This window comes from Leptonotus elevatus, chromosome 9 (assembly GCF_054856555.1).
Source record: "Leptonotus elevatus isolate MCC_2025b chromosome 9, RoL_Lele_1.0, whole genome shotgun sequence".
In the NCBI taxonomy this organism is placed as follows: Eukaryota; Metazoa; Chordata; class Actinopteri; order Syngnathiformes; family Syngnathidae; genus Leptonotus; species Leptonotus elevatus.
This window is the reverse complement of record NC_141247.1, coordinates 24,986,660-25,011,952: the sequence shown is the minus strand read 5'-3', so window position 1 is coordinate 25,011,952 and position 25,293 is coordinate 24,986,660. Positions and strand designations below refer to the sequence as shown.

General features: G+C 39.9%; 1 protein-coding gene across 1 annotated transcript in view; it reads right to left on the bottom strand.

The window, feature by feature from the left end:
• Window positions 1-8,160: 8,160 nt before the first annotated feature.
• The window catches only part of kdrl (kinase insert domain receptor like), a 53,962-nt gene continuing 36,829 nt past the window's right edge, over window positions 8,161-25,293 (bottom strand). Inside the window, exons 22-30 of the mRNA XM_086085073.1 lie at window positions 23,997-24,094; window positions 23,491-23,613; window positions 23,251-23,362; window positions 20,118-20,217; window positions 15,504-15,609; window positions 13,936-14,060; window positions 12,614-12,692; window positions 11,487-11,590; window positions 8,161-10,600 (exon numbers count right to left, since the gene is read on the bottom strand). Of these exons, the coding sequence (XP_085941199.1) occupies window positions 10,417-10,600; window positions 11,487-11,590; window positions 12,614-12,692; window positions 13,936-14,060; window positions 15,504-15,609; window positions 20,118-20,217; window positions 23,251-23,362; window positions 23,491-23,613; window positions 23,997-24,094 (1,031 nt within the window). The 3' untranslated portion in view covers window positions 8,161-10,416. The remainder of the gene's footprint in view (window positions 10,601-11,486; window positions 11,591-12,613; window positions 12,693-13,935; window positions 14,061-15,503; window positions 15,610-20,117; window positions 20,218-23,250; window positions 23,363-23,490; window positions 23,614-23,996; window positions 24,095-25,293) is intronic.

Sequence of the window (25,293 nt, the reverse complement as noted above, 5' to 3'; positions counted from 1 at the left end):
ATCAGGTGACAGTGGGCCTCCTCCCAAAATTCATTCATTAAGATGAAAGGCGCCAACGCACAGGCCACAAAAATTGTGCACACAGAAATGAACAAATAAATAAAAGTTCGTCATCACCCAAATCATGAAAACATACCGTTTTTTATTATTATTTTTTTTAAAGGCTTTTTTTTTCAGTGACTCGGTCTGATTTATTTAATATATTTTGAAAAAATACGGATAGGCCTACTTCTAATGTTACCCCAACATTTATATACTTTTTTAACTATTTTTTTTTTAAATTGTTTTGGAAAATTATTTTTTTCTCAAATAAAGAACATTAGGGTATGCAGGCTAAAAGGTGTTTTCCTTTCAAATAAATAAGGACGTTTCTTAAGTGACCCCAAACTTTGAATATTATTTATTAGACACTCAAAAAACAGTCGGGTCAAAGGTAATCCAATTATGGATAAAAAAAATGGACCGATCCACTTTATGGGTCAATTTGACCCAACTTTCTGGGTTGTTTTATACAAAATGACCCCATTTTTTGACTCGAGTACAGGATCTGACCAATATTTATGAGTTGTTTTACCCTAAAAGACTCATTTCTTTACTTTTGGTCAAATAGGCTCAAGTGGAGGATCGGTTCATTTTTGACACATCGTTTTTGATCCAACTGTTTTTAGAATGTACGTTGGTACATAAGCTTAATTTTCACTTGTATTTAGTTGTTTATCGACATGGATACACTTCGTATTAGTGAAAATAAAGAAAATAATACATTTATATAATAATACATACCTTCTTTCCCCCCCAAAAAGTTCAAAATATACATATAGGCTAACATATGTGCTTTCTTCTCTTAACTTTAAAATGGCGTGTTCGTGTGTTTGATTGTGAAGCACTTTGTGCGTCCTCACTGTGAAAAGTGTTACGAAAAGACTGAGTCAGGGTCGGGAGCCGAAAGTTTTCATCTGATAAGAAGATTGCCGCGAAATGTCCTCTTTAACGAACTGGATGTGCGCGTTTGCAAGTTCCACGCTTCCAATATTTGCTCTCATATTCACATGCAAACGAGGTGCAAAGTATGGGAGAGCCCCCCCAGTCCCCCCCCCCCCCCCCCAGCACACCTCCTTTTTTTGCCCACCCCCTCCCTTGAACCGTGCGCTACGTTCACACCTCAAGGTCGCACTTCACAGCTAATTCCGGTTACAAGGATGAAGACACCCCCCGCCCCCCTCCACCACTCATGCACCCCCCCCCCCCCCCATGAGAGCGACAGGATCGTCATGGCAAATCCTCGCCCAAAATCCAGCATGCAAAACGAGCCACGTGGACGACTTTCAAATGGTTTGAAAATCATTTGGTTTGTTGCAAGGGCTCATTCATTTGTCAGGTGACTAATTGGCTCATAAATGTTTGACCATGTCGCTTTATTGCCTACAAAATATTTACAAGTGTCCACTGACAGACAGCACTTTTCCTCTTTGACGCGTGTCTTTATTATTATTTTTTTTTTAATAGAAGGACATTTATTGAGTGCCAGGCGTTTAATAGAAAGATATTTATTAAGTGTGAGGCTCGTTTGTGTTGTTTCTCCACATTGGAGTGGAAAATAAAAATCCCTATAAAGCTGTCACTTGTGTCGACAGGCAATCCTGGACACGACACCGAAAAACAACAACAACGACAAAAGACGACGACATTTTTGTTTTTAGTTTGTAGTTTAGTTACAGTTTAAGTTCTTGTCGACGCGCTGCTGCCCTCTGGTGGCTTTTCGAGGCATTGGATTTCACTTCAGCTGCAATGTCAGTAGTGAACACAAGGGGGAAGCGTACCTCCATGCACAACGTCCAGGGAAAGTAAATTGTTTATCACCTAAAAACACGCACGGAGGCTAAAGAATTGGCGGTTTGTTTGTTTGTTTGTTTTGTTTTTTAACCAATCGTAAATAATCAGATTTCAGATTCAGAACTTTAAAAACATTTTTTTTAACAATCTGTCAAAAGTATACAAAGAAGAAGAAAATATATAATAAAAAAAAACAGGGGTCTTAAAAAAAAAAGAAACACTTAAAACATAAACACATTTCAGGATTTGACAACTTTCCTATATCCAGCAGCAGATGCAGAAAGTATTTATCCAAATGGTTTTTAAATGGACAACTTTTTTGTAATGCTTTATTTGCAATAAAGTACATGAACAATAACGATTACAGTATAACAATGTACATGAACAATATAAAATAATGCAATACAAAACATATGGGTGCACAGGATACCGACAGAACGCATGACAAATTCATATTGACAACTCTCCGCCCTCGCGAAGGGTTAGTGATGTCACCATTTTTCTGTTCTCTGATTGGTTAATCAGAGCTAGTCAAGTAAGACCCATAATGACGTGCAATTGACTGAGCTGAGAGAAGAAGGACATGATGAAAAAAATATATATATTTAAAAAAAAAACTGGACGTAATGAGACTTTGCTGGATGGTTCGGTTCAACCTGGAAAATAACATTTGAGTGGCATGTGTGAGTGAGTGCTACAGTTAGCTTACAACAAAGACAGGCAGGACCAAAGAAGCAAAGGCCCGGTGAGTAACATGAGTTTGATTTCAAGTTTGGATGTTTAGTTTTTGTCATGTATATTTTAGCATCGACGTTTGGAGTCGTATGGCGGTGAGGTATTGGAAGATCAACTTGAGTTTTTGTGAGGTTTCTTGATTTGAGATTGGCACGCAAAGTGCATCTGTCTCCTTTTTAATGCCATGAATAGTTTGTTATGTTATGTTAGCATTAAGCTAGCAGAGTATGTGGTTCGGTTGAACAGTTTTGTATTGAAGCAGGCATGCCTTGCATCTTGTTCGTTGAACTGTCAAATACTTCTTCCTGCATGTATGCTTTTAAGCAGGAGTTGTTTGAAGGACTTGAATTTTACTCCTTGTACAGCATTTTGTACACAGCAATGGTTGTCTTAAGATGCTGTGTAAATAAAGTTGAGTTGAGGAGGCTTCGAATGACCTTAACATCAATGCTAGTTTCAATTAGCCCGTCTATGGTGTTTGGCATTATGTTAGCTTTAGGCTGGTGGAGATTTATTGTAAAGCTTAGTTGAACATTTTGGTGTGAAATATGCAATGTTTAATTGTTTAGTTGATGCCTCAGTTTTGTGCGTCATCTTTTTTGTGTTTTCTCAGAAACTCAACACTTAATCAACTTTTTTTTTTTTTTTTTTTTTTTGCTGATAAATTGTACAAACCGGTGTCTACAAATGCTGTGTACATGTCCTGGTCATTATTTTTTTTACATTGTAATACATGTTTGTTTAAAGCTTGAATTGGGGGCAAAAACCGTGTGTTTGGTGCCACCTTAAGGATAAAACACAATTTGACAGTTTGTTCTCTCAGTACACGAGACCATACGTCAGTTTATTTAACAAATTGAAATCACAAGCCAAACATGGAAAACATCAAGCAAACAAACATCATCACAGTACACAACAATCTCATAGTAACAATAAATAAAATAAATAAATAAATTAAACTAAAAAATATGCCCAGGGGTCTTAAACTAAGAAATATTAAAAACACCAAAATGAGAACACAAATTTAAGGTCTTGATAGTCTTCTTATTTTTGGAAGTAGAGATGAACCGTAAATATGCATCCATCTCTTTCAAAAAAAGAAAAAAAAATAGGTTTCGACTTTACACATTTACATTTCTGAATATAAAACTTAGCAAGATAAATTAAAAGATTAATCAAATAATATTATTTTTCAAATGAATTGTCATGGTTCAAAAATCCAAACAAAACATTCGGTAAGGAAAGCTCAAAATGACAAAAGATATTGTCCAAAATAAATTAGCAAATGTCTTGCCATAGTTCGTCTGGGGAATATCCCCTTGTGATAAATGATGTTCTTGAACGTCCCTTAAGAGAGGAACGCGTCTACTGGTGGAGGTGAATGCGTTTCAAACGAGAAAGACAAATTCCAAGCCGGTGCCGTGTCCTCCCACATGTCGATTGACGGCGTTGCGTAACCCGTGCGAGCGGCTGCAGCGCCTCTCTGCGGGAAGGCGTGTGCGCAACGGGAACATCTGCTTCTATTTTTAGACCAAATGGCAACACAACACACATTGCGCTGTTGGCGTGCCGGGCGGGATCCTGCCAACGCATCGCATTTGGACTAATTGAGTCCAAGCGCGGCCAAAAATAGATCAGAGGAACGTGCGTGCCGAGTCAGGCTGAGCATTGATTCCATCCAGCAGGCGGGCGCTCTTGAGCAATTGACACATTCTGGAGGCGGTCAGGGATCATTTTGGCAACTTTCGTTGACGTCGGGGCGGCCCATTAGGCCAGCTCCAAATCAAAATGTAATTCATAATCGGGTTTGTCATGTTGTCTTTGCTTGTGGTGTCATCAGCAAAAAGGCGCAAAATGGACAGACCCTTCCATGTGTCCAATTTCCTATAGATGCCACAAGATGGCAGCAAAGTATTGCTAATGTACAGGGAGCAAGCCTCTGCCACAAATGGGGAAAATCAGAAATTGACACGCACGCCATAAGGATGGCAGTTTCCTATCGATGCAACAGGATGACAGCTCAGATCTATTTTTTCATATACAAGACAAAAGTTTAGCCTGAGCAACAAGAACAGCAAGTAGGTGAGTTTTTCAGGAAATAAGGGAGAATAAGCTCATAGGGGAGGGGGGGGGGTGTGTGAATGCAAATAGGCGAATCTAAGAGTAGTGAACCAATAACCAAATCCAATAAACCAATAAATAAAGGCATATGTTGATTAATTTTTATTTTGATTAACTTCTAATTTAAATTTTATAGATGAATGAATGAATAAATACTTTTTTTTTTTTTTTTTTTAAATCACTCACCATTTGACCACCCATTACTCCGAATTTTTGTTTGGATGGGATTCTTTCTCTAGCGTCTATTTCTTTGGATTGCTAAATAAAAATGAAATCTGGCCAGCCAGAGTGAGTACATTTGGTGACGTTTAGAATTACTCTAACATCAACGGTCATTTTCATTCGCCCATATATGGAGATGTCGGGTGTTGAGTGAGAAGACTTTATTTTTAAATTAATAAATAATTTTTTAGCATTTTGGTGAACTTTCCTTTGTTTTAATGTGTCAATGTAAGAAAAATTAAGCGTGCTCTGCGTCTATTTAAGAGAAGTCAACCCGTGTGATGGAATACTTAATGTACCGTTATGAACTCATTCACTGCCATTGACGGCTATAGACGTCAAAAATTCATTCAAACTATTTGTATTAGTTTAACATTTTTCCCACTTTTGTTAACAAGAGTATGAAAACCTAGAATTTTTTTTGTATTAGAACAGATATAAAATTTGTGATTAATCGTGAGTTAACTAGTGAAGTCATGCGATTAGTTACGATTACAAATGGTAATCGCCTGACGCCCTTAATTAAAAAAAAATCTTCTTCTTAAAAAAAAAATATATATTATTAAAAATTGGAAAAAATAATTACAATTATTTAATTTATTTTTTCTAAAAAATATATATATATTAAAAATTAGGGGTGTCAGGTGATTAAAAATTTAAATTGTAATTAATCGCATGACTTCACTAGTTAACTCGCGATTAATCACAAATTTTTTATCTGTTCTAAATGTACCAAAAGTACAGTGCGCTGAATGGTCTTACGAGCAAGGACAAAGCGTGTACTAGTCGACGGACTCTGAATACGGAATGAGGTCAGTTGCAGACTGTGTGTGTCAGAGGGGAACCCGAGTCTCCTTGAGGGTCTGACCGGATCCGTCGTGTTTACGTGGCGGTAAGCAGCAAAATACGCCAACGCGCACAAACAAGGGAAGGATGTCGGTGGGGTGGGGGGTGGGGGCGGGGGGGGGGGGGTGGAACAGGGGGGGGGGGGTCGTGACTGTCTTGTTTTCTTTTTTTCATTTGGCAACAAACAACAGGCTGGTGTTGGCAACAGTTATTTTCCATGATGAGGGGCATCCGTTTACCTTTCCCGTGCGTTGATTTCCCAGTGACAAAAATCCACTGCAGGATATCCGAAAAGCACAATCATCATCATCATCATCATCATCATCATCGCCAAGCCCCATTTAGTGCGTTACAAACCAGCCCGAAATATGTCAAAATACCAAACATTGCGTCCATATACTTTTCACAACATTCTCAACACAGTTACATTTTTTAATAAACACTTCAATTAAAGTTAATCAATCAATCAATCAATCAATTTTTGTGTTGACCAGGGGCAGACAAAACAAGTTTGACTTGTTTCTGGCTCCTTTCGTTTATTTTACTTTACTTTCAATTGATTACTGCTTTAAATTGTCTCTTCTTCTTTTACAAATAAATGATTGATTGATTGATTGATTGAAAGTTACTGATAACTGACGTCCCTCGAGAAAGGTTTGCAATTGCCTTGAGATGCCACAAGATGGTGCCAAAGTGTTGTTGGCGCCAAAACAGTGACTAGTTGAGCATTTCTGTGAATGGCGAAAACCAAAATCTTCAAATAGGCAATTGCAAATATGATGAATAAGGTCTGTGATTGTTTCAAAAATATTTTTATTAAGCAACAATTTAACGAGATGAATGAAAAAAATCCACAAAGAGGTGAAACATTTGTGAATGCCGAACTACGACTATGGAGTGGTTTTACTCGTTTTACTAGTGAAGTTTGTCGCCTCCTAGTACAGTAGTACTATTATATGAAGGAAATGGAATCAAATCTGAAACGGTTTTCCATGCGGGCGCGCCCATCGGAAGCCTCGCGTGTGGCGTCCTTTAGTCGGACCGTTGTGATTAACATGAAGAGTTCCTTCCTTTGTCCCCGACATGCTGCCGACACCTCGGGAAGCCGGCCGGGAAGCGCCGTCACAGCGTCCGCGGGAGCGCCGCATTCCCGTCCAGCGGCGCGAACGAATTCCCAAAGACAAACGTGAATCAACAGGAAGGTCAAGGTGGAAAACGAAAAGAGATCGAAGCCGAGCAGGAAATCTTGCAACCTCCGAGGCCTCGTCATTCACGATGTCCTCAGGAATAGAAGTTGGCTTGGGTCGTTTGGCCTCAAATTCAATTCAAATCGTTTCCTTTTCCACAAAAATAAAATTGGAAGCGTAGCAAATCTTTATATATTTGAGGGTAAGCGATGATGCGGCTGCATTTGCAGTCATTTCACAGGAATGCTCTTTTTGTGGATCTTTTTCTAATAACAAAATTGCTTCACTTGTGGGGATTTATTTCAAATGATAGACTTAGAATGTTAAGCAGGGAGGCGCAAACGTGACTATGAGGCCAGTCTGGAGGCAATCGCACCATTTGCTCGGTCACAATCATTACACAAACACATTTCGGTTGATCAACACTAAGAGAAGTCAGGATGAGAATTTTTGATTCGATTGTAGCTTTGGCCACAATGCGACGCAAAATTGTGCTCATTTGCTCCCCAAAACGTATAAAAACTTTTAAATATTGCCATGGTCCCAAAAACATATTTATACGTTTTTTAAATGTTTCTTTTTTTTAATGCTAGAGCATACAGAAGGCTTTAATGTAGCCTCTGACCTGAAGAAGTTGCTTAAAGCAATTGTAGTTATTTTAAAAAATGGCCAGCGGGTGGCAGCAGAGTGTAAAAGATCAACCAGGGCCATGTTGCAAAAAGCTCTTTTTGCCAGTGTTTTTCTACAGATTTGTGAATAATGATGAAACTTAGCTATATTCTAATGCTAATTGCTGCAAAACAGAAACAAATCGAAAAAAAATATATATATATATATATATATATATATATATATTATTATTTTTTTTCCTGATGAAAGAAGAGACTCTAATCTTTCTTTTGTTTTTATAGCAATAGAACACAGTATTCTGTGGTCCTTGCAAAATCAGCCCCCAATCCAGTAAAACAGCCGGGAGCAAAGGGGGTTGCTTCAGTGAAAATGGCTGCGAGTCAATGAGTTAAGGGACACCATTTTAAAGTAAAAAGAAAGCATTTTGTGTCGTTACAAGCTGAAGTTTGTAATCCATCCAGAACTTATTGGAGCTGTCAACAACGCAATTCGGGAACGAGGATTTTGGCGTAAAAATTACAGTTATTTTGCTCATCAGAATATATATATATATGAATGAAAATAAGACAAGAAACACCAGAAAGCATTTAAAGTATAAATATATATATCTTTATTTACTCTATATGCTCAGCAACAGTGTTGTGGAAAATTAGTAAAAACAAAACAAAACAAAAACGTGTTATACTACATGAATGAAGGTGAATGACAAATAAGCTGCTGCAGGTATTACATACGTAAAAAAAAAGAAAAAAAGAAAAGAAAAAGATATTCCAGATAAGCTGCATCGACACAAACATTTTGGTCAACTGGAATTTTACAACACATGTTGAACGAATACGGCTAATAAAGGAGTTGCATTTTTTTCATTGTACGACTTGTGAGCCACAATACTGTGGAATAAGAATATGAGCATTAGAATATGAAAACAAATACATTTGATATAAAGTATCAGTGCATCGTCATTTCCTCTGCGCATAACAACATCATCATCATCATCATCATCATCATCATCATCATCATCATCATCATCTTCACTTTTGGTCACGAAACGCAAGCAATCGGATGAGTTTACATTTGGTCCACGCGACTTTCACGTAACCCTTACATACTCTTCATCTTCATGAGAGAAGATGATGATGATGATGATGACAAACATTCAAGGAAAGCGCTCGTAACGTAGCGTCACTTTCTGGGATGTTTTTGAGGGAAAGGTGAAGCCTGCTTTCACGGGCGTGACCGTCTTGTAATTGGGACTTGGCCCCGTGTTGCACCGATGAGCCCGGAGAATAACTTGACTTCACCCTAATCGGTCAAAATTGGAAATAAACGTCGTTTTTTGGACCAGCATTGATGTGATCGTTCGTCCGCTTGACTTTTAATCATTCACGTCATCTTGGATTTAGCCCACTGTAGTTCTATGATGATCATTCTTATGCTGCTTTACCCGTTCACTGATTCCAGATGCCACCTATGACCTTCAAAAAGATAACACGAATGATTCCGTGGTGGGAATATCGACAGTTCTCAATACTGTTTAAAACTGCCCTGTGAACGCTGCTCCATAAAAAAAAAAAAACTGACTTTGACTTGTTTCGACATTTTACGTGACTTTAGGAAAAGTCGTGCAATTTCCTGGTAAAATAATATTTTGACTTTTTTTTCTCTTAATTACTCTCAAATGTCAAAATTGACCCCGAAGAGTATGTAAGGATTACCACTAATTCCCCCCCTTAAAAATGTTGTCAAAAAGCAAGGACATTGTCCAAGATGCAAGCCAATGAAAGGCAGTTGCCGTGACGACTGCCCCGCAAGCGATAGTTAGCAGAAAGAGAACGAGAACGAGAAAGAGAAACATCTGCATGTCAGCTTTGCTTAAACATCGCTCCACGCACACAACTTGCTACTTGACAGTGTTTACTAATGAAATAAATACATATTATGTGTTTTGGGGGAAAAACAATGTGAACAAAAGAAGCTTCCTATGACATCCTAATTGTGTTTCCATCTAAATTTGTGAACGAGGAAATATACAATTTTGAAGTTCATGTGTGGCTTTATGACACAACCTGAGCAATTTGGGTGAATTCACGCAAATATGTGTGAGGAGTGGATCATTCTAGGAACAGGGGGGACATTTCACACACTTTAAAGTCAGAAGGTAAGCAGAGCTGCAATACAACAACTTTAGAAAAGTTACTTTCTGCTGTTTGCATACAAGTTGTTGTGTCTGGTGAGGAGTGGGGGAGGGGGCAATGGTGAAATTCTGAGCACAGAGGGGTGACATTTTACTACATTAAAACCAAAAGGTAAGCAGAGCTGCAGTAACAGTGTTGAAGAATGGACTTTTTAATGACCTGTATGGATTAGTTGGGTCACAAACACCGTTCATTTGCATTCTTAGTGCAAATAGGTGACATTTCACTACATTAGAGTGAAAAGGTAAGCAGAGCTGCAATAAAAATGTTCCAAAATGGACTGCATATTCGCAGTTTGGCTGTTTCTGAGGCATCTTGGTGCCAAACTAAATCATCCTTACGGCAGTTATGTTCAAATGGCGTTCGGATTTGGCAATTTTTCTCACCGGCGACTTATTTAGACACCGGCGAACAACAATTGAAAACTGTTTCCTTTTTTTGTCATGAGCTGACCCGGAGGCTCGTCTTGTCCTCTTGCTGGCCCCCGTGGAGCCGTTTCACAGTAGAAAATCCTGATATGGAGCTGACTGAAATACCTGAGCCGCTTCTCGCTTGCAACAAAGTCGGTCGCTGGTACGACGCAATCAGACCGGTTGCCCATCGCTCGTTTCACAGTTGTTCTTCCTCCGAGGCTTTTCGACGCCATCTTACACGGGCGGCGTGGAGTAGCGCACCACATAGTTGTAGTCGGGCGGCGGGCTGTGACACTCTAAGTCGGCGTCCAACGCCGAGTCGTCCAGACCGAGGTCCAGAGGGGGGACGCTTGGCGGGTACTTGTCCTTGTCGGGCTCGCTCAGGACCGACTCTTTGCTTTTGCTCATCGCCTTCATGCTGCAAACCACAAGTTGACATGTTGTTGAACGATGCGCTTGCCTGGTAAACTTGCAGCTCAAAGCTCCACTGCATGTCGTATTGTTTACAAAAAGCGCTTTTCGACGGGTGGCTCGGGACCCAAACGTGGGTTACAGACACATTTTGGCGTTTGAGTTGCGGACAGCCACTACAAAATTATTTTTTTTGCCACAATGTGTTTCAAGTTCCCACAGGGAACATGGACATGTTACTGAGTCGCAAGGTTGTTATCTTTAACGAAAACGAATGAAAAAAATTTATACACTGAAAAAGCATTTTTGTTAAGCAAAAAAAATGCTTAAAAAATACTCAAACTAACTTACGTTTATAAAACCAACTCGAACTATAATTAGAGTAAAAATGTCCTTTGTTTTCATCTTTATTTTTTTATCTTGCCCTCAACAAACTATTTATATTTAAAAAAAACTGAAACTAATACTAAAACTATGAAATAGGGCTTTGCAATGAATCAAAATTTCATTACAATTTCAATGAGTACATTCCACTACTAATTTTGAGTTGTTTATTTTTGCACCTTTTTCATTTGAAAATGTAAAAAATCTTGTTTGGTTCAAAAATAACTTCAAAAATTGTTTCAAATAAATGTATTTGTCTTAATATTGTTTGTATGTTTAAACTTGTTCTTGTTTTGTACCAAAAAACAAATGATCATCCTAATCGCCATTTCAAATTCTTACCAAATTAATCGTGATGAATATTTTCTCCATAATCGAGCAGCCCTACTTTTAAAAAAACGTTTGTGGAAGTTCAAAGGTCGCCCGAGAGATCAGTTGTCCGGCGTGCGGTCCGTGTACTAGAACTCTTTTTCCGCTACTAGCGCCATTTTGCATGCGTGTGTACGTACGCCAGGGCCATAATGCTGAGAGGTCGTCCGGCCAGCGTCTCCAGCTTCTTCAGAGTGTTCATGTTGTCGGACGAGAGGCCCATCCCGCTATCGCACTGCACGGCCTGCACGACACGCACGTTACAATTATTTACATAACAATTTCACGCTTGAAAAATGTTCATTATTCGTATTTCTTGTATTCATTCTTAATATCATCAAATTGCCTATTTATCCATCCCTCCCTCCATCCATCCATCCATCCCTCCACCTATCCATCCATCCGTACATCCAACCACCCAATCCGTCCGTCTGTCCATCCAACCACCCATCCATCCCTCCCTTCTTCCATCCAACACCCATTCATCCAACTATCCATCTATCCCTTCCACCATCCAACCACCCAATCCGTCCGTCTGTCCATCCAACCACCCATCCGTCCCTCCCTTCTTCCATCCAACACCCATTCATCCATCCAACCATCCATCTATCCCTTCCACCATCCAACCAACCAACCAACCACCCATTCGTCCGTCCGTCCCTCCATCCGCCATTTATTCGTCCTCCCTCTATCCAACCACCCACACATCCATCCCTCCCTTCACCCATCCATTCACCAATTCATCCATCCATTCAACCGCCCATCCATCCATCCATCCAATCAACCTTCCCTCCATCCATCCATCCACCCTCTTATTGCTCCCTCTATCCATCCATCCATCCCTCCACCCACCTGTACATCCAACCTCCCGCCCTCCCTCCCTCCAACCACCCATTCATCCATCCATCTATCCCTTCCGCCATCCAACCAACCAACCACCCATTCGTCCGTCCGTCCCTCCATCCGCCATTTATTCGTCCTCCCTCTATCCAACCACCCACACATCCATCCCTCCATTCACCAATTCATCCAACCTTCCCACCATCCATCCATTTATCCATCCATCCACCCTCTTATCACTCCCATCCATCCATCCATCCATCCATCCATCCATCCATCCATCCCTCCACCCACCTGTACATCCAACCTTCCTCCCTCCAACCACCCATTCATCCATCCATCCATCTATCCCTTCCACCACCCATCCGTCCCTCCCTCCCTCCATCCATCAAACCCAACCGCCAATCCATCCATCCATCCGTCCTACCTTTTGGTTGTGATTGTCGTCGCTGTCCACGGTGACCTGGTCGAAGGTTTTGACGCTGGCCGGTCTGATCTTGATGTTCCTAACGCACAGAAAGATTTTCCATCTCAGGCCGTCTCAGCGTTTGCGTTTGGTGAAGCCAAGCGGCAATAAAACTGCTGGAACTTAATGACTTAGAGCAACAACGTGTTGAACGGACGCCATCCCGGCCGCCACGCGGCTAAAAGACGGCCGGAGTAATTCAGGCTTTGGGATTTCAACTGTCATCACGTCGTCAGGAAAACATACTTTGAACAAAAGGTGAAGCCCCGAGAGGTTCAAGAAATATGACACGAAAGCGACATCAATCTGCAAAGTGGTCTCGTAGTGTGACGCAGAACGTCTCTCGGGGCTCCGAAGAAACGCCTCCTCGTGCATATGTTGGCTCGGTTGAATAGGAAGCGCAAACTGGCTCGCACGCCATGGAACACATGTGGAAAGATTTGCTTGCATCGCGTACGGTCCAATTGATGCTTTTGCATTTGCTTTCATTCAACTTTTATTTTTGTCATTTTCTTGAAAATTAACTATCATCAAATAAATATGTTGCAATTGTATGATTTCGATGTTATCATGTTGGATTATCTCATGATCAAAATCGTGAAAATTGCAGGAAAACAGTTAATCCTACTCAGTTGATCGAATGTATTGATTTTTTGTTTATATACTTTGATTTGAGTTAAAAAGGACAAACTGGTCAATTAATGTTATCCTCTTCTACATTTGTTCTAATGTTATTGCATTAACTGTATTTTTATTGAATTGAATTGAATTGAATTTAATTTCACTTAAACTGATTTAATTAAAATATTGTGGTAAATGTAATTGATTTATTTCTAAATTGACTTTAATTTGGTTAATTTAAAACTGATTTATGTAATTTATTTACTTACACTTTTTTTTATTAATTAATTTATTGAAATATCTTTTCCTGAAATGTATTTCATTACATTAGATTTAATTTCATATGACTTACTAAAAACAATAAAACTAGTCAATGTATTTAATGTAATAAAATTTAATTTAATTTCTTTACTCAAATTAGTTTTAATTGCATTTAATTTAATTTGCCATTTAAACTCAATTTTAATTTCCTATTGCTTATCCAGCTCGTGGTCCAATTTATGTTTTTAAATTTGCTTTAATTGAACTTTATTTTTAATTTTTTTTTAATTTTCTTGAAAGTAAACTATGCTAAAATAAATGTGTTGGAATAATAATGAATACTAATTGTAATTGTGCTCGGATCATATCGGTAGTGATTGTGATGCCCCGCCCCTCCTTACCAGGTGCCACCGGAGTCGCGCTGCGAAACGGGCCGGGTGGGCGTTTCTTCCGCCATCTTGCTGGCGTCCAGATCTCCAACTTTGGCCAGCAGGGCGGTGTTGATGGGTATGTAGTGTTTCCCCCCCTAAATGAGGCACACGAACAAACACAAAGCGTCTGAGTACAAGATTTGATTCACGCGTATCGCTGATGAGAGCTTTAATGTGTGATCATTCCGGACTTTAGCTTTCGTGTTTGGATTACTGAGAAACCTCGTTTGTAAACGTTGCGTTTTTCAACACCAAAATGTTCAAGCAAACCATATCGTCTGCTAGCTTAATGCTAACATATAACATATGTGAGTTTGGACTTGATTTGGGGAAAAGCACAGTAAAAAGAATTCTCCTAAAAGAATTGCGGGTTTGCTTGCTTCCGCTCTACATTTCGTTTTTGCCAAACAAATGTGTGCTACTGTCAAATATTTGTAGCATTTATCTCAAGTGGCGCCGATGGAATTCTTCGCATTTCCTCTGAAGCGCTAATAAAAGGCTGATGGCGTCGGCGCCATCTGCGGCAAATGTGTGTACGTGATGAGTGCCACTTCCTCTTGCCGGCTACTGTGAGTCGCTCGCCTTGACCGCCCGCCTGCTTCTTGTTAGGCCACGCCCACTTCCTGCTACTTTGCGGCTTTTGCGACTCGCTTTTGTGACGCTAAAATGGCCGACCGTGTCCTGTTGCGTCACACTCGGCTTGGATTTGGGATTTGTTTGCAATGCAAATGAGTTTAAAAATTCTATGTGTGTGTGTGTTTTTTTTTTTATAAATACAAAAATAAAGTTAACATTGAACAACTGAAATACAAAGAATATTAAGAAATACATACATTACAATAAAATTGATTAAAAAGTTAAACAAATATTAGATTACAAATGAATAAATAATATACAAATATATGAAATTGCCATTAATATATTTTTTTCAAACCTAGTCAAATTTTAACATATTAAATGACTAATTCAATCACAAATTGCATTAAACAATACATTCAAACATCAAATTAAAGAATACAGATTGTTTTCTTAATTAATGAAGATGAAACTTTTATAGCAGATTAAAATGAAAATGAAAAAGATACAAAATTAAAATAAAATCGAATTAGTTTATATAAACCTTCCACATTACACGATCAATTAAATGAAAACTATACAAATAAGGGAAGCATTAAATCAAACAAATGTATAAAATTACCAATTTGATTTAAAAATAAAATGCAAAATTCAATACAAATTAAATAAAAAAAAATACATATTTTTAATTAACAAAATTTATTTAAAAAATGACATTAGCAATTAAAAAGATTATAAATTCAACTTAAATGGAATATAGTTGGCGACACAGGAAATTAAAAGTTAAAAGATAGACATTGTGTCCCAAACACAAGCTACTTGTGCTGATCACCATAAAACAAAAACACAAATATTTTCATTCGATCATTTATTGTCATTCAAATGTGCTGTTATGTTTAGCGGATGATATTATTCTTGGAAGAATGTCAAAAATGTTGTTGTTGTTGTTGTTGTTGTCGTACCTGCTGCACGCTGGCCTGAAGGAGGTCTCCCAACTGTTCAACCAGTTCGGTGAAGGTGGGCCGCTCTTGCGCTTCGCCCTGCCAGCACGCCAACATGGTCTGATAGCTACAACGCACGCACACGCACACGCACACGCACACACGCACGCTCTGTCAGAACATACATTAGGCTTGAGGTAATCTAACACGGGACCTCACAGTGCCAAAATATTTAGAACGTTCAAGTGCACAAATGGCAGGTTGTGTTTAGTCCGAGAGGCGCAACATCTGGCGCTCTGCAGTGCTGGGAAGCAACCAAGTACAAATACTTGATTACTACGAGATCTGTACCTAACTTGAGGACACACTTAAGGCCACACCCCTTAAAGGCACATTGGCAGTTTGAGGTGGCTGGTGCAGATTAATGGCACTTTTTTTTTTTTACTTAATTCATTATTATTATTCATATACATTATATAATTCGATATTCATTCATACTCAAGTACTAAAATAAGTTAAAAGTTAAATTTAATAAAAATTAAATTAAATCTTCTTCTGTACTTGTACTCCAGAACGTGAGTACTTTTCCCCCTCTGTGTGTATGTCTTGTCATCTTGAACCTGAATCCCCCCTTGTTTGTTTTTGAAGCGGCGCCGCCTTATGGGATGGTCTCGGGTCTCGGGTCTCGGGTGCGAGAAAGAAGCGCATGGCTTGTGACGGCTCGGCGACGAGCTGTCAGCGTCGGGGGCCATGTGGGAAGACTCACAAAGTTCTTGTGTGAGCTTTGTTCCTCTCATACGGGAATTCAGAGGAAAAAGAAACGGAATCCCTCCCCTCCTTTTTTAAATTTGACTAATAAATAATAAATAATAATACTCAAATGTTTGCTTGCCACAGTTTGACGACTAAAATTTTCAAGTGCAATTTGTGAATTATGTAATAATATGATGAACGTTATTATACATTGTGATTTTTCTTTTTAGGGATGTTCGATAGGCTGCCACTTTTTTTCAGACTGATACCAATACGAGTCCTCATTTCTTGACTAATCACCAACGGAGTATTGATACCACTAGTAATTTTGATACATGCACTACATCCCAATATAGCATTTTCCCTTAAAATATCTTGAAATTAACACAGGTTTTCTTTTCTAATTTATAGTTCCTGATCGTAAAATGGACATGAGGGTGGCTGGTAACGATTCCTTGAAATAAGTTCTGGTATTAGCCCGATACCGATGCCTGGTATCGTTACTCGGCCGTTCCTATTTTGAGACTAATCGGAACTATGAAAAAGAGTTTGATGCCCCTCCATCAGTCAAAGAATAATTTTTTTCCCCGACATCAGCGCCTTTGATGAGAAATATCTTGCTTGGCATATGCTTCCTCTTTGACGTTCCTCCATTTTGCTGCTTGATCTTTTTTTTTTATTGCATTTTATCCAAGATTTCAAGTCAATCAAGATTTCAAGTGCAATTGACTTTCGCTCTCTTTAACTCATTCACTCGCATCCATTTTCATTGAAGCAACCCCCTTTGCTCCCGGCTATTTTACTGGATTTTGACTGATTTTGCAAGGCCCACAGAATATTGTAAATATTTATAAAGATGAGTCTCCTCTTTCATCAGGAAAAAAAGGTATATTTCTATCCAATTCCGTTTTGCAGCAATTAGCATTAGAATATAGCTAAGTTTAATCATTATTTACAAATCTGTTTTAAATTGTGGGGAAATCATCTTGTTTGTAACATGGCCCTGGTTGATCTCTTATACTCTCCTGCCACCTGCTGGCCGTTTTTTTTTTTTTTTAAATAACTACCATTGCTTCACGCATTCTCTTTAGTCCTGAGGCTGCATCAAAGCCTTCTGTACGCCAGAGCATAAAAAAACAACAACAACAAACGTATAAATACTGTCTTTGGGACAAACATCTTCTCAAGTCTTTGCATTTAACCACTTTGCACTACTGTCATTCCCGTCATGTTTCATGATGACTCGATGTGAATATGAGAAGCAGATGTTGCAATATTGAAGCCTCGTCCTGCTCGTTATCGCCACCTGTGTTGCACTCGGGGGGGGGGGGGAGATTTTCGACGTTCTGGTCTTAACAGGTGGGAGCCCTCGCCGCAGCGACGGGATGTCACAAGTCTAATGCAGACCATACAAAGGGAGAAAGTTGTCACCCTTTGACCCGGCGCACAATTTCAAACGCATTTCCTGCCCGGGGACGTAATGATGAACAAAAGCTGTCTGCAGCGTGTGTGTGCGTGTGCGGGGGTGCGCGTGTGCGTGCGTGTGTGTGTCGGCATCCTATTTATTGTTCTCCCACTGGAATTAGCCGTCGCATTCCAAAGTGACGCGTCGGGTTCGAGCTGTCGCGGTGCGTTCGCTGTCACAAGATAATCGCTGAGGATAATCGAGACATCTGATAATCGGGCAAAAATGCTGAAATTGGGCCCGTTTGTCAGGATGCGTGGAGGTTGTTGAGTTAAGCAAGCTGCAGAGATCACTAGTGTCACCGCTTGACGAAGACGCCACTTAAGTGCAAACTGTCAAAGGCTCCTTTTAGGAAACGGCAACCTGATACGTTTTTCTTTCAAAGATCAGCGAGTCCCATTCCGTTTTCAAGAGTAATAGGAAGTTCTGCACAATCCACATTTGCCGTTGATCTTGCTGCGGCGTTGGAAGCCGTTTGAGTGTTTATTCGTTACCCGTAAGGTCCATGTACTAGTATGCTCTTTGTTTGCACTAGTAGAAATCAGTAGAAAAAAAACTAATGCCATGTGAATAAATGCTCTCAAAGGCTTATGGAAACGATACTGTTCTACTAGTTAATCTAGTACTAGTAGCATGCAAATGTCAACTAATGCACGGTGCTGCACTAGTATCATCTAGTTGCTTAACTAGTATGCCAAAGGTGTTCTGCTAGTCTGCGGAAATGTAATGCAGTAGTGGGCACAAAGGTCAGGTGGGACACAGCTGATCTACTAGTGCAACCTGTTGCCGTTCCACTGGTGCGCTGAAGTGTCCTACTCGTGAGTGAGGACAAAGAAGATAACAGCACGTGGGCTTTAAACTTTTAAGTAGTAGAAACATTAGGTCTCACTCGTAAAGGGACTGAATATTACAAGTATTTTCCCCACTACTAGTGCCCCTTTTTGGCCTACTAGTGTGCAATTAAAATGGACCTACTAGTTAACAATAGTTAAAACTAGTATGTGTCACACGCTAGTATTTTCAATTTATTATTATTATTGTTATTATTGTTTGTTTAATAATGATCATAATTTTTTTTATAGTATTCATATTTTTGTTTATTTTTTCTTAATTGCATGACTGATTTTCTTTCTTTTCTTTTTTTTTTTTTTTTTAAATCCATGTAAATCACTTTCATGCAGTGATGACGGTTGTTTAAAGTGCTTTATAAATAAAGTTATAAATAAAGTAGTAGCACAAAAACGGCCACGACTGCATTACATTTGATAAGGTCACGAGTAGTGCAAGTGGAATGCAGATTGAAGGTGCATAGTTCTGCCTCACTAGTAGCGTTTACTTGTCTTACTAGTATACTAATGTTGTCCTACTAGTGAGGACAAGGGGTGTCGTCGTATATGGATTTCAAAATGGATGTCGAGGCTATGGAGTAAATGCTGAAAGGATTTGTTTCTTAGCCTGCTTTATTTGAAGCGTTCGCCGAGTCCGTCAATCTTTTCTTGTTTTGCAAACAGATTGCCTCAACTTGTGTTGAACGACAATCTGGAATCAAACCATCGACGCGTTTACGGCGGACAAAACGAATCCATCGGCGTTGCGGCCGAGACTTTGATGGACGCCGATGGCGAAAATCAAAAGCGGATGTGCGGCCGCAGACGGGCCGGTGCCGAGCGCGTGAGAGCCGCCTCCCGTCGGAAGATGAAAGCCGGCGATATCGTGACGAATGCACTTGCAGTCGTCGGGGTTGATTCCGCGGCGTGTGTTTGGAGCCGTTCTCTGACAGCTTGAGCTCTCGTACCGGGGATTTACGCGGTCAGAATCGGAATTGGGGCAGCCCCTGAATCATCTCGAATGCGCTCCGATTGACGAATGAACGCTTCGGAGCCGCTTATTACAACGTGAAGACAAAGAGAATCTTATTGATCGTGAGGAATAAATTGCAGATTGATGGACACACGATAAATGTAAACCCTCTCCATCATGTTACGTTCCAGAACGCCTTCGCAATAAGTCAAGTTAGAAAAATTCCTTATTTAAATACTCCCTGGTCAGGATTTTATAGCATTTCTGTGACTTCGTGTTATGGTCATTAAACACACTTTTAAAATAATACAAACACATTTAACACACCTTTTAGCCATCGCTTTCTGTAGGCAAAAAAAGCAGGATTGAACATTCAATAACCCCCAGCAAAAACTAGGCTGAGCTTGAAATATTTCCTGTTTTTACTCTTCTTCTTTCAAATTGAGTGTTCAACAAAACAGGTTGTCACCATCTAGTGGTCACCAGCATCATTTCACCTCAAAATAAACAAGAGTCCGAACAAAATAGTTGTAAAGTGTTTTCTGGGTTAAGATGTTCAAATCGGTGTGTGTGACTCGAGCACCCTGTGATTTTGTGAGAGTGAGGCGAAGACTAACATTTCAGAAGACGAGTATTCCGGGGCTCTCATCCTGGTGCCGTCTTTCAGTCTGCAGCAAAACTCTTCGTCAATTTGGACACCAGGGTACGGCGACGCACCTGAACCAGGCGACAGGAACACGCTTGTTACAAAATGACACCAGGAAAAGCCATGCAAGCATTTATTACTTCTTCTACTAGTGCACTGAGTTGTCACTGCACTCGTTTACTTTTTAGAACGACTCGGGTGCATTGATAGAACCGCTGTCTCACTAATCTATGAACACTATTACACAGTATGACATTTCTGCGCACTCATAAAAGTAGGTCAGAATGGCTACATGTTACTAGTAAGGCGAAACTATGCACCAAAGGACAATTGTGTGCTACTAGTACGACTATGGACATTGCTAGTTAGGACAAAAAAATAGGACTAGTACATTACATGGACAATTCCAACAAACGAGTATGATATGGACCAAAACTGCCAAAATTAAAAATAAATAAATGCCCAAATGTAAAAAAGGGAAATCAAAATAAAAACATTCAAAAACAAAATATATATAAATAAATAAATAAATAAAAGTAAAAATAAGTACAAAAATAAAAAACGAGATTCAAAATATAAATAGAATTGAATAAATCAATAAATAAAAACGCTGTGTTTTCCCATTTATTTATTTCATGCTGTCTCACGCGACCATTGAAAGGAAGTTTGCAACGGCAGAGCCCAACCCAAGACACGCTTAGGACCGCCCCCTCATTTGAATAACACTTCATCCTGACAGAGCGTCTGCAGCATGAAATAAATAAATGTGAGAGCAGAGCGTTTTTAATTATTGATTGATATTTGATTCTATTGATATGTTTTTGTATTTATTTGTATTTTTTTAATTCTCGTTTTTATTTTTGTAATAATTTTTACTTTTATTATATATATATATATATTATTATTAAATTTTTCACTATTTTTTTATATCAGTTTTTATTTTCACTTTTAGTCATTTATTTATTTATTTTGAATGTTGGCAGTTTTGGTCCTCCATGTTTTCCTCGTGACATGACGATGGAGGCCGCAAACACAGCCAGAATTGTGTAAATAAGATTTGATGCGGCAATAAAGGGAAATGATTGCCCTCCGCCCACACACTTTTTTTGGCACAAAACCGTGTACAGTAGTTACAGTGTCATGTCAATGAATGTAAAATACGGCGAGCTTAGTCCCGAGTTGTGTTTGACTTAAGAGCGTCATCAATCAACAGCAGCGGCGGCCTGAGCCGTTTATTTGCTTCCAAAATGTTAAGGCTGCAACTCAAACGGGAATGTCGGAGCTCACGTTCCATGTGGAAAAAGAGCAGTTGAATGTCCTTCGGGAACAATTCCAGGTCCGACCTCAGAGGCGATATGTAGCGATTGTAGCTTTTTAAAAGCATTAAACGCTCAGTCATCAAAAGTCACCGTCTGAGCATCTCGCACGTTTCGAGACCCGTTCCGTTCCAATGCTGACTCGGGATGAACTCAAGAATGGAAAAAGGCAACTTTGGGGGTCACTTAACAACTTTGTATAGAAATAAACACACACTTTGTGCAAATATCTGACTTGACCTACTTTTTTTCCAGGTGTTGCCACAGAAGAATTGCTATTGTTGAACATTTTCAGAGTGTTTCATGGAAACAAGCGATCATCCGTTAGATTTTTCTGTACACACTCAATCAGCGCGTGAACGACGCCGTTTCAAAGCCGCTCATTTGGTATCGCTCTTTTCAAGATTTATTTGTCCGACTAACGCTCGCCAGATGTGAACCAGCCCGCGTAAGACGAATGTGTCAGTGGCGTCACTTTTAAGGATCGCTCACACGTTTCTTTTCTTTCACGTTCTTGCTCAAAAGGCATTGGGGTTTTTTTTTTTCCCCTTCTTTTTTTTCTCTCCATTTGCTGTGATGTTTTTGCGGCTTCCCGCGGTGACGTTTGAACGTGTAATATTTCATGTTGAGCCCGCCTATAGAAATGTTCTCTCTCGCTGCAAAAGCAATGCACAATGCCCTCGCCGCCGTTGAACAGCGGGGGGGGGTGGTTGGCAACTTTGCATCAACGTCAGGACGCGGCTGCCCGGCAACGCCGTTTGGCAAGCTCGCATTCAAGCAGTGGTGGCCGCTGACCTACATTTACAACCTCATGTCAAATATTCGTTACATGAAATTGTATTCAGTTGTTCCCAATCTAATCTCATTTTTTAGGTGGATATTAGATTTTTTTTTTTTATCCAATCAGATTTCAGCCTCAGTGTGTTGCCATGTCAATGCGGCTGTTTTTGTTGTTTTTGTTGTTGTTGTTTTTGTCTTTAAACCATCAGATTTCACATTTTTCCTCACAGGGCCTCAGAGTTGCTCTGATTGGTTGGTCGGAGCAAAACATGAAACTCACATGTACAGATTGTAGTATTTAATAATCAGCATAAGTATTGATTGTGAACTGCTCCAGGTGAGTTATAGAAATTCAATTACCATTACAATTATTGCACTCCACAATTGCAAAATTGGCATAATCATAAAAATGACTGCTCTATTCTATTCCGATTGTTTTTTTCATTTGTTACACTTTTGTCAAAATTATTAAAATATAATTAATTTTACAATGCCTAATACTATAGTGAGCATATTTGAGTTCAAAATTTGCACTCGAGAGATTTTTCCTATAGCAATTTATAAGTATATAACAAGTACATTCCAATGTAAATTTTCCAATTTTAAAACAACACATTTTATTAATTGTGTGTGGTCCAAAAGGAACGTGTTTCAAAGAATTTAATTTGTGTTCTTTTTACATGTTTAAATATTTTATTGCTTTGTACCAAAAAATAAGTGATTTCAATTATTACCAAAATAATTGTGACTAACATTTTTTTTCATAATCGAGCAGCCTTAACATGAGTTGTGTTATTCTGCAATTTTTTGCAAGGTGACTTTGAATGGCGGGTCAAGCTCAGGATTTTCACAAAGCTCGGCACTTCAATGAGAAACGTTGTTACTTTTTTATATTTTTTATATTTGTGCAATCAAATATTTTACTTTAACCACCCCAAATTTAAAAATGGAATAAAGACATCGGCCCCAATCAAAAGTGATCAAATCAAATGTGGCCTTGGCGCCTACCCAAGGAAAAGATCTCCCACATGAGGACACCGAAGGACCACACGTCGCTTTGGGTGGTGTAGATCTTGTCAAAAATGGCCTCGGGTGCCATCCACTTGAGCGGCAGCCGCGCCTGGAGAAACACGAAATGAAGATTGAAAAATCATCGACATATTATATTCGCATTCATATGCGATGATTGCAAAAAGTGCTCGGCGCATTGACGTCGGGTCAGCGGCGGCCCACCGCGCGCGGACTCACGTCCCCTTTGCGCACGTAGTCGGGATCCTTGTAGATGTCTCTGGCCAGCCCAAAATCGCAAATCTTCACCACGTTGTTCTCGGAGAGGAGGATGTTTCGAGCGGCCAAATCCCGATGGATGCACTGGAAGCGGCACGCGGAAAGAAAGCGAGCTGTGATTGGAAGCTGGCTTGAAATTCAAATCGGCTTGAGAAGCAACGCATGGTTAAGTGATTGTACAAACGTTTCTCCATTGACAACAATGGCTGCGTTTGTAAATCGGTCCCAGCCACTCAGCTCGGAAGAATGAACGAGTGCCGGACTACAATAAACGGGTGGCTTGAAATTACGATGGAGAAAACAAATTTTCAAGTTTGGACTTGAGCTCGCTGGCTCTTCATTTTTAATCAATCAAACGCGTGAAACAAAACAACATGACCTTTGCATAAAAAGGTTCAATTTGTCCTTTTGCTGTAATGAACTTTTTTGCTGTTGCGCAACACATGACATAAAGTGATTGTGAATACCTTGCGAGAGGCCAAGAACTCCATGCCCTTTGCAACTTGGAAGCTGTAGCAAATCAAATCTTCCAAAGTCAAAACTCGCTTGTATAAATCCTCGGATTCTGTAAAACAGATAAAAGGATTAAAAAAAAAAAAAAAAAAACAGTCATCCAGTGAAAGATGTTTTTCCTTCTGGATTGATAGGAATGATGATGAAACCAATTATTCTACAAGGAAGACTTTGAGACCTGATGGAAAATGATGTACAAATGTTACAATTATTTTATTTTTTGTTATCAGTCTACTTTAGAAAATGAATATGCATGCAAGACATTCTGCTAATTTGCATAGTAACCACCCCCACACCAACTTTCTCCACCTATCTCATGTTTGGCTTGGGTGGGTGAAGATCCAGAGCCACTTTCAAGAATGTGCGGGTGTACTATGATGCCTGATTGCTATCGTGTTAAAGCCATAGGAAATTTCAATTCCCGTCCCTAAAGTAACGTTCGAAAAGTTGCCCTCGGGCGTAAGTGGGAGCCATCTTAAGTCACGTACGTTTCCTTTTGGAGAAAATTTACGAGCGGGAAGAATAAAGCACAATGGGTCAAAAGAAGCCCCACCTGAGTAAACAACTAATCAAAGCAAAATAACACCTCCGGAACAACCCGTCTGCCGTACGGGGCCGAGAGAGAAAGACAAAGAGTGAGCGCAGGAAACGCGGCCGCCCGCAGAACCCGTGGGGTGACGGCGGCCGCCTGCTGTCCTGATTGTACGGCCGAACAGGAGGAGGAAACGTCCCATCGGACGCGGACCGCAAAACAATCTGAGGGGGGGGGGGGGTGTTTGTGCCCCAATGGGAGGGGCGGAACAGAGGCGTGGGAGGAAGGTGGAGGTTGGGGTCGGGGGGGGGCAAACGGAGACGGAAGAAATGTCGCTGGCAGCTACAGACGTGTTTTGCTAGTTGGAGTTAGCTCAGTAACAAGTTGGACTCTGACCAACCAATCAGAAGGTAGAAAAATGCTGACATGATTGAGGGCCACTTTGGCCCTGTGAGGACAAAGTTGAAGTCGAATCAGTTCAAGAAATCGTCTGCGTTCCGTATAGTTAAACGCAGACTAAAATTGTCTTATTTCCTGGGTTCAAATGGACCCTGAACATGACACTCGTCCACAGCTCGTTAAGAGAAAACAGGCACAAAGTGAGGTGAGGAAACATTTTGTTAGGGCAAGCCCAAATATGATGCAAACGAAACGTTTGCCGAGTGGCATCTTCAGAGTTCAAAGGGCAACAGGGTCGGAAATGATGCACTAAACGACTT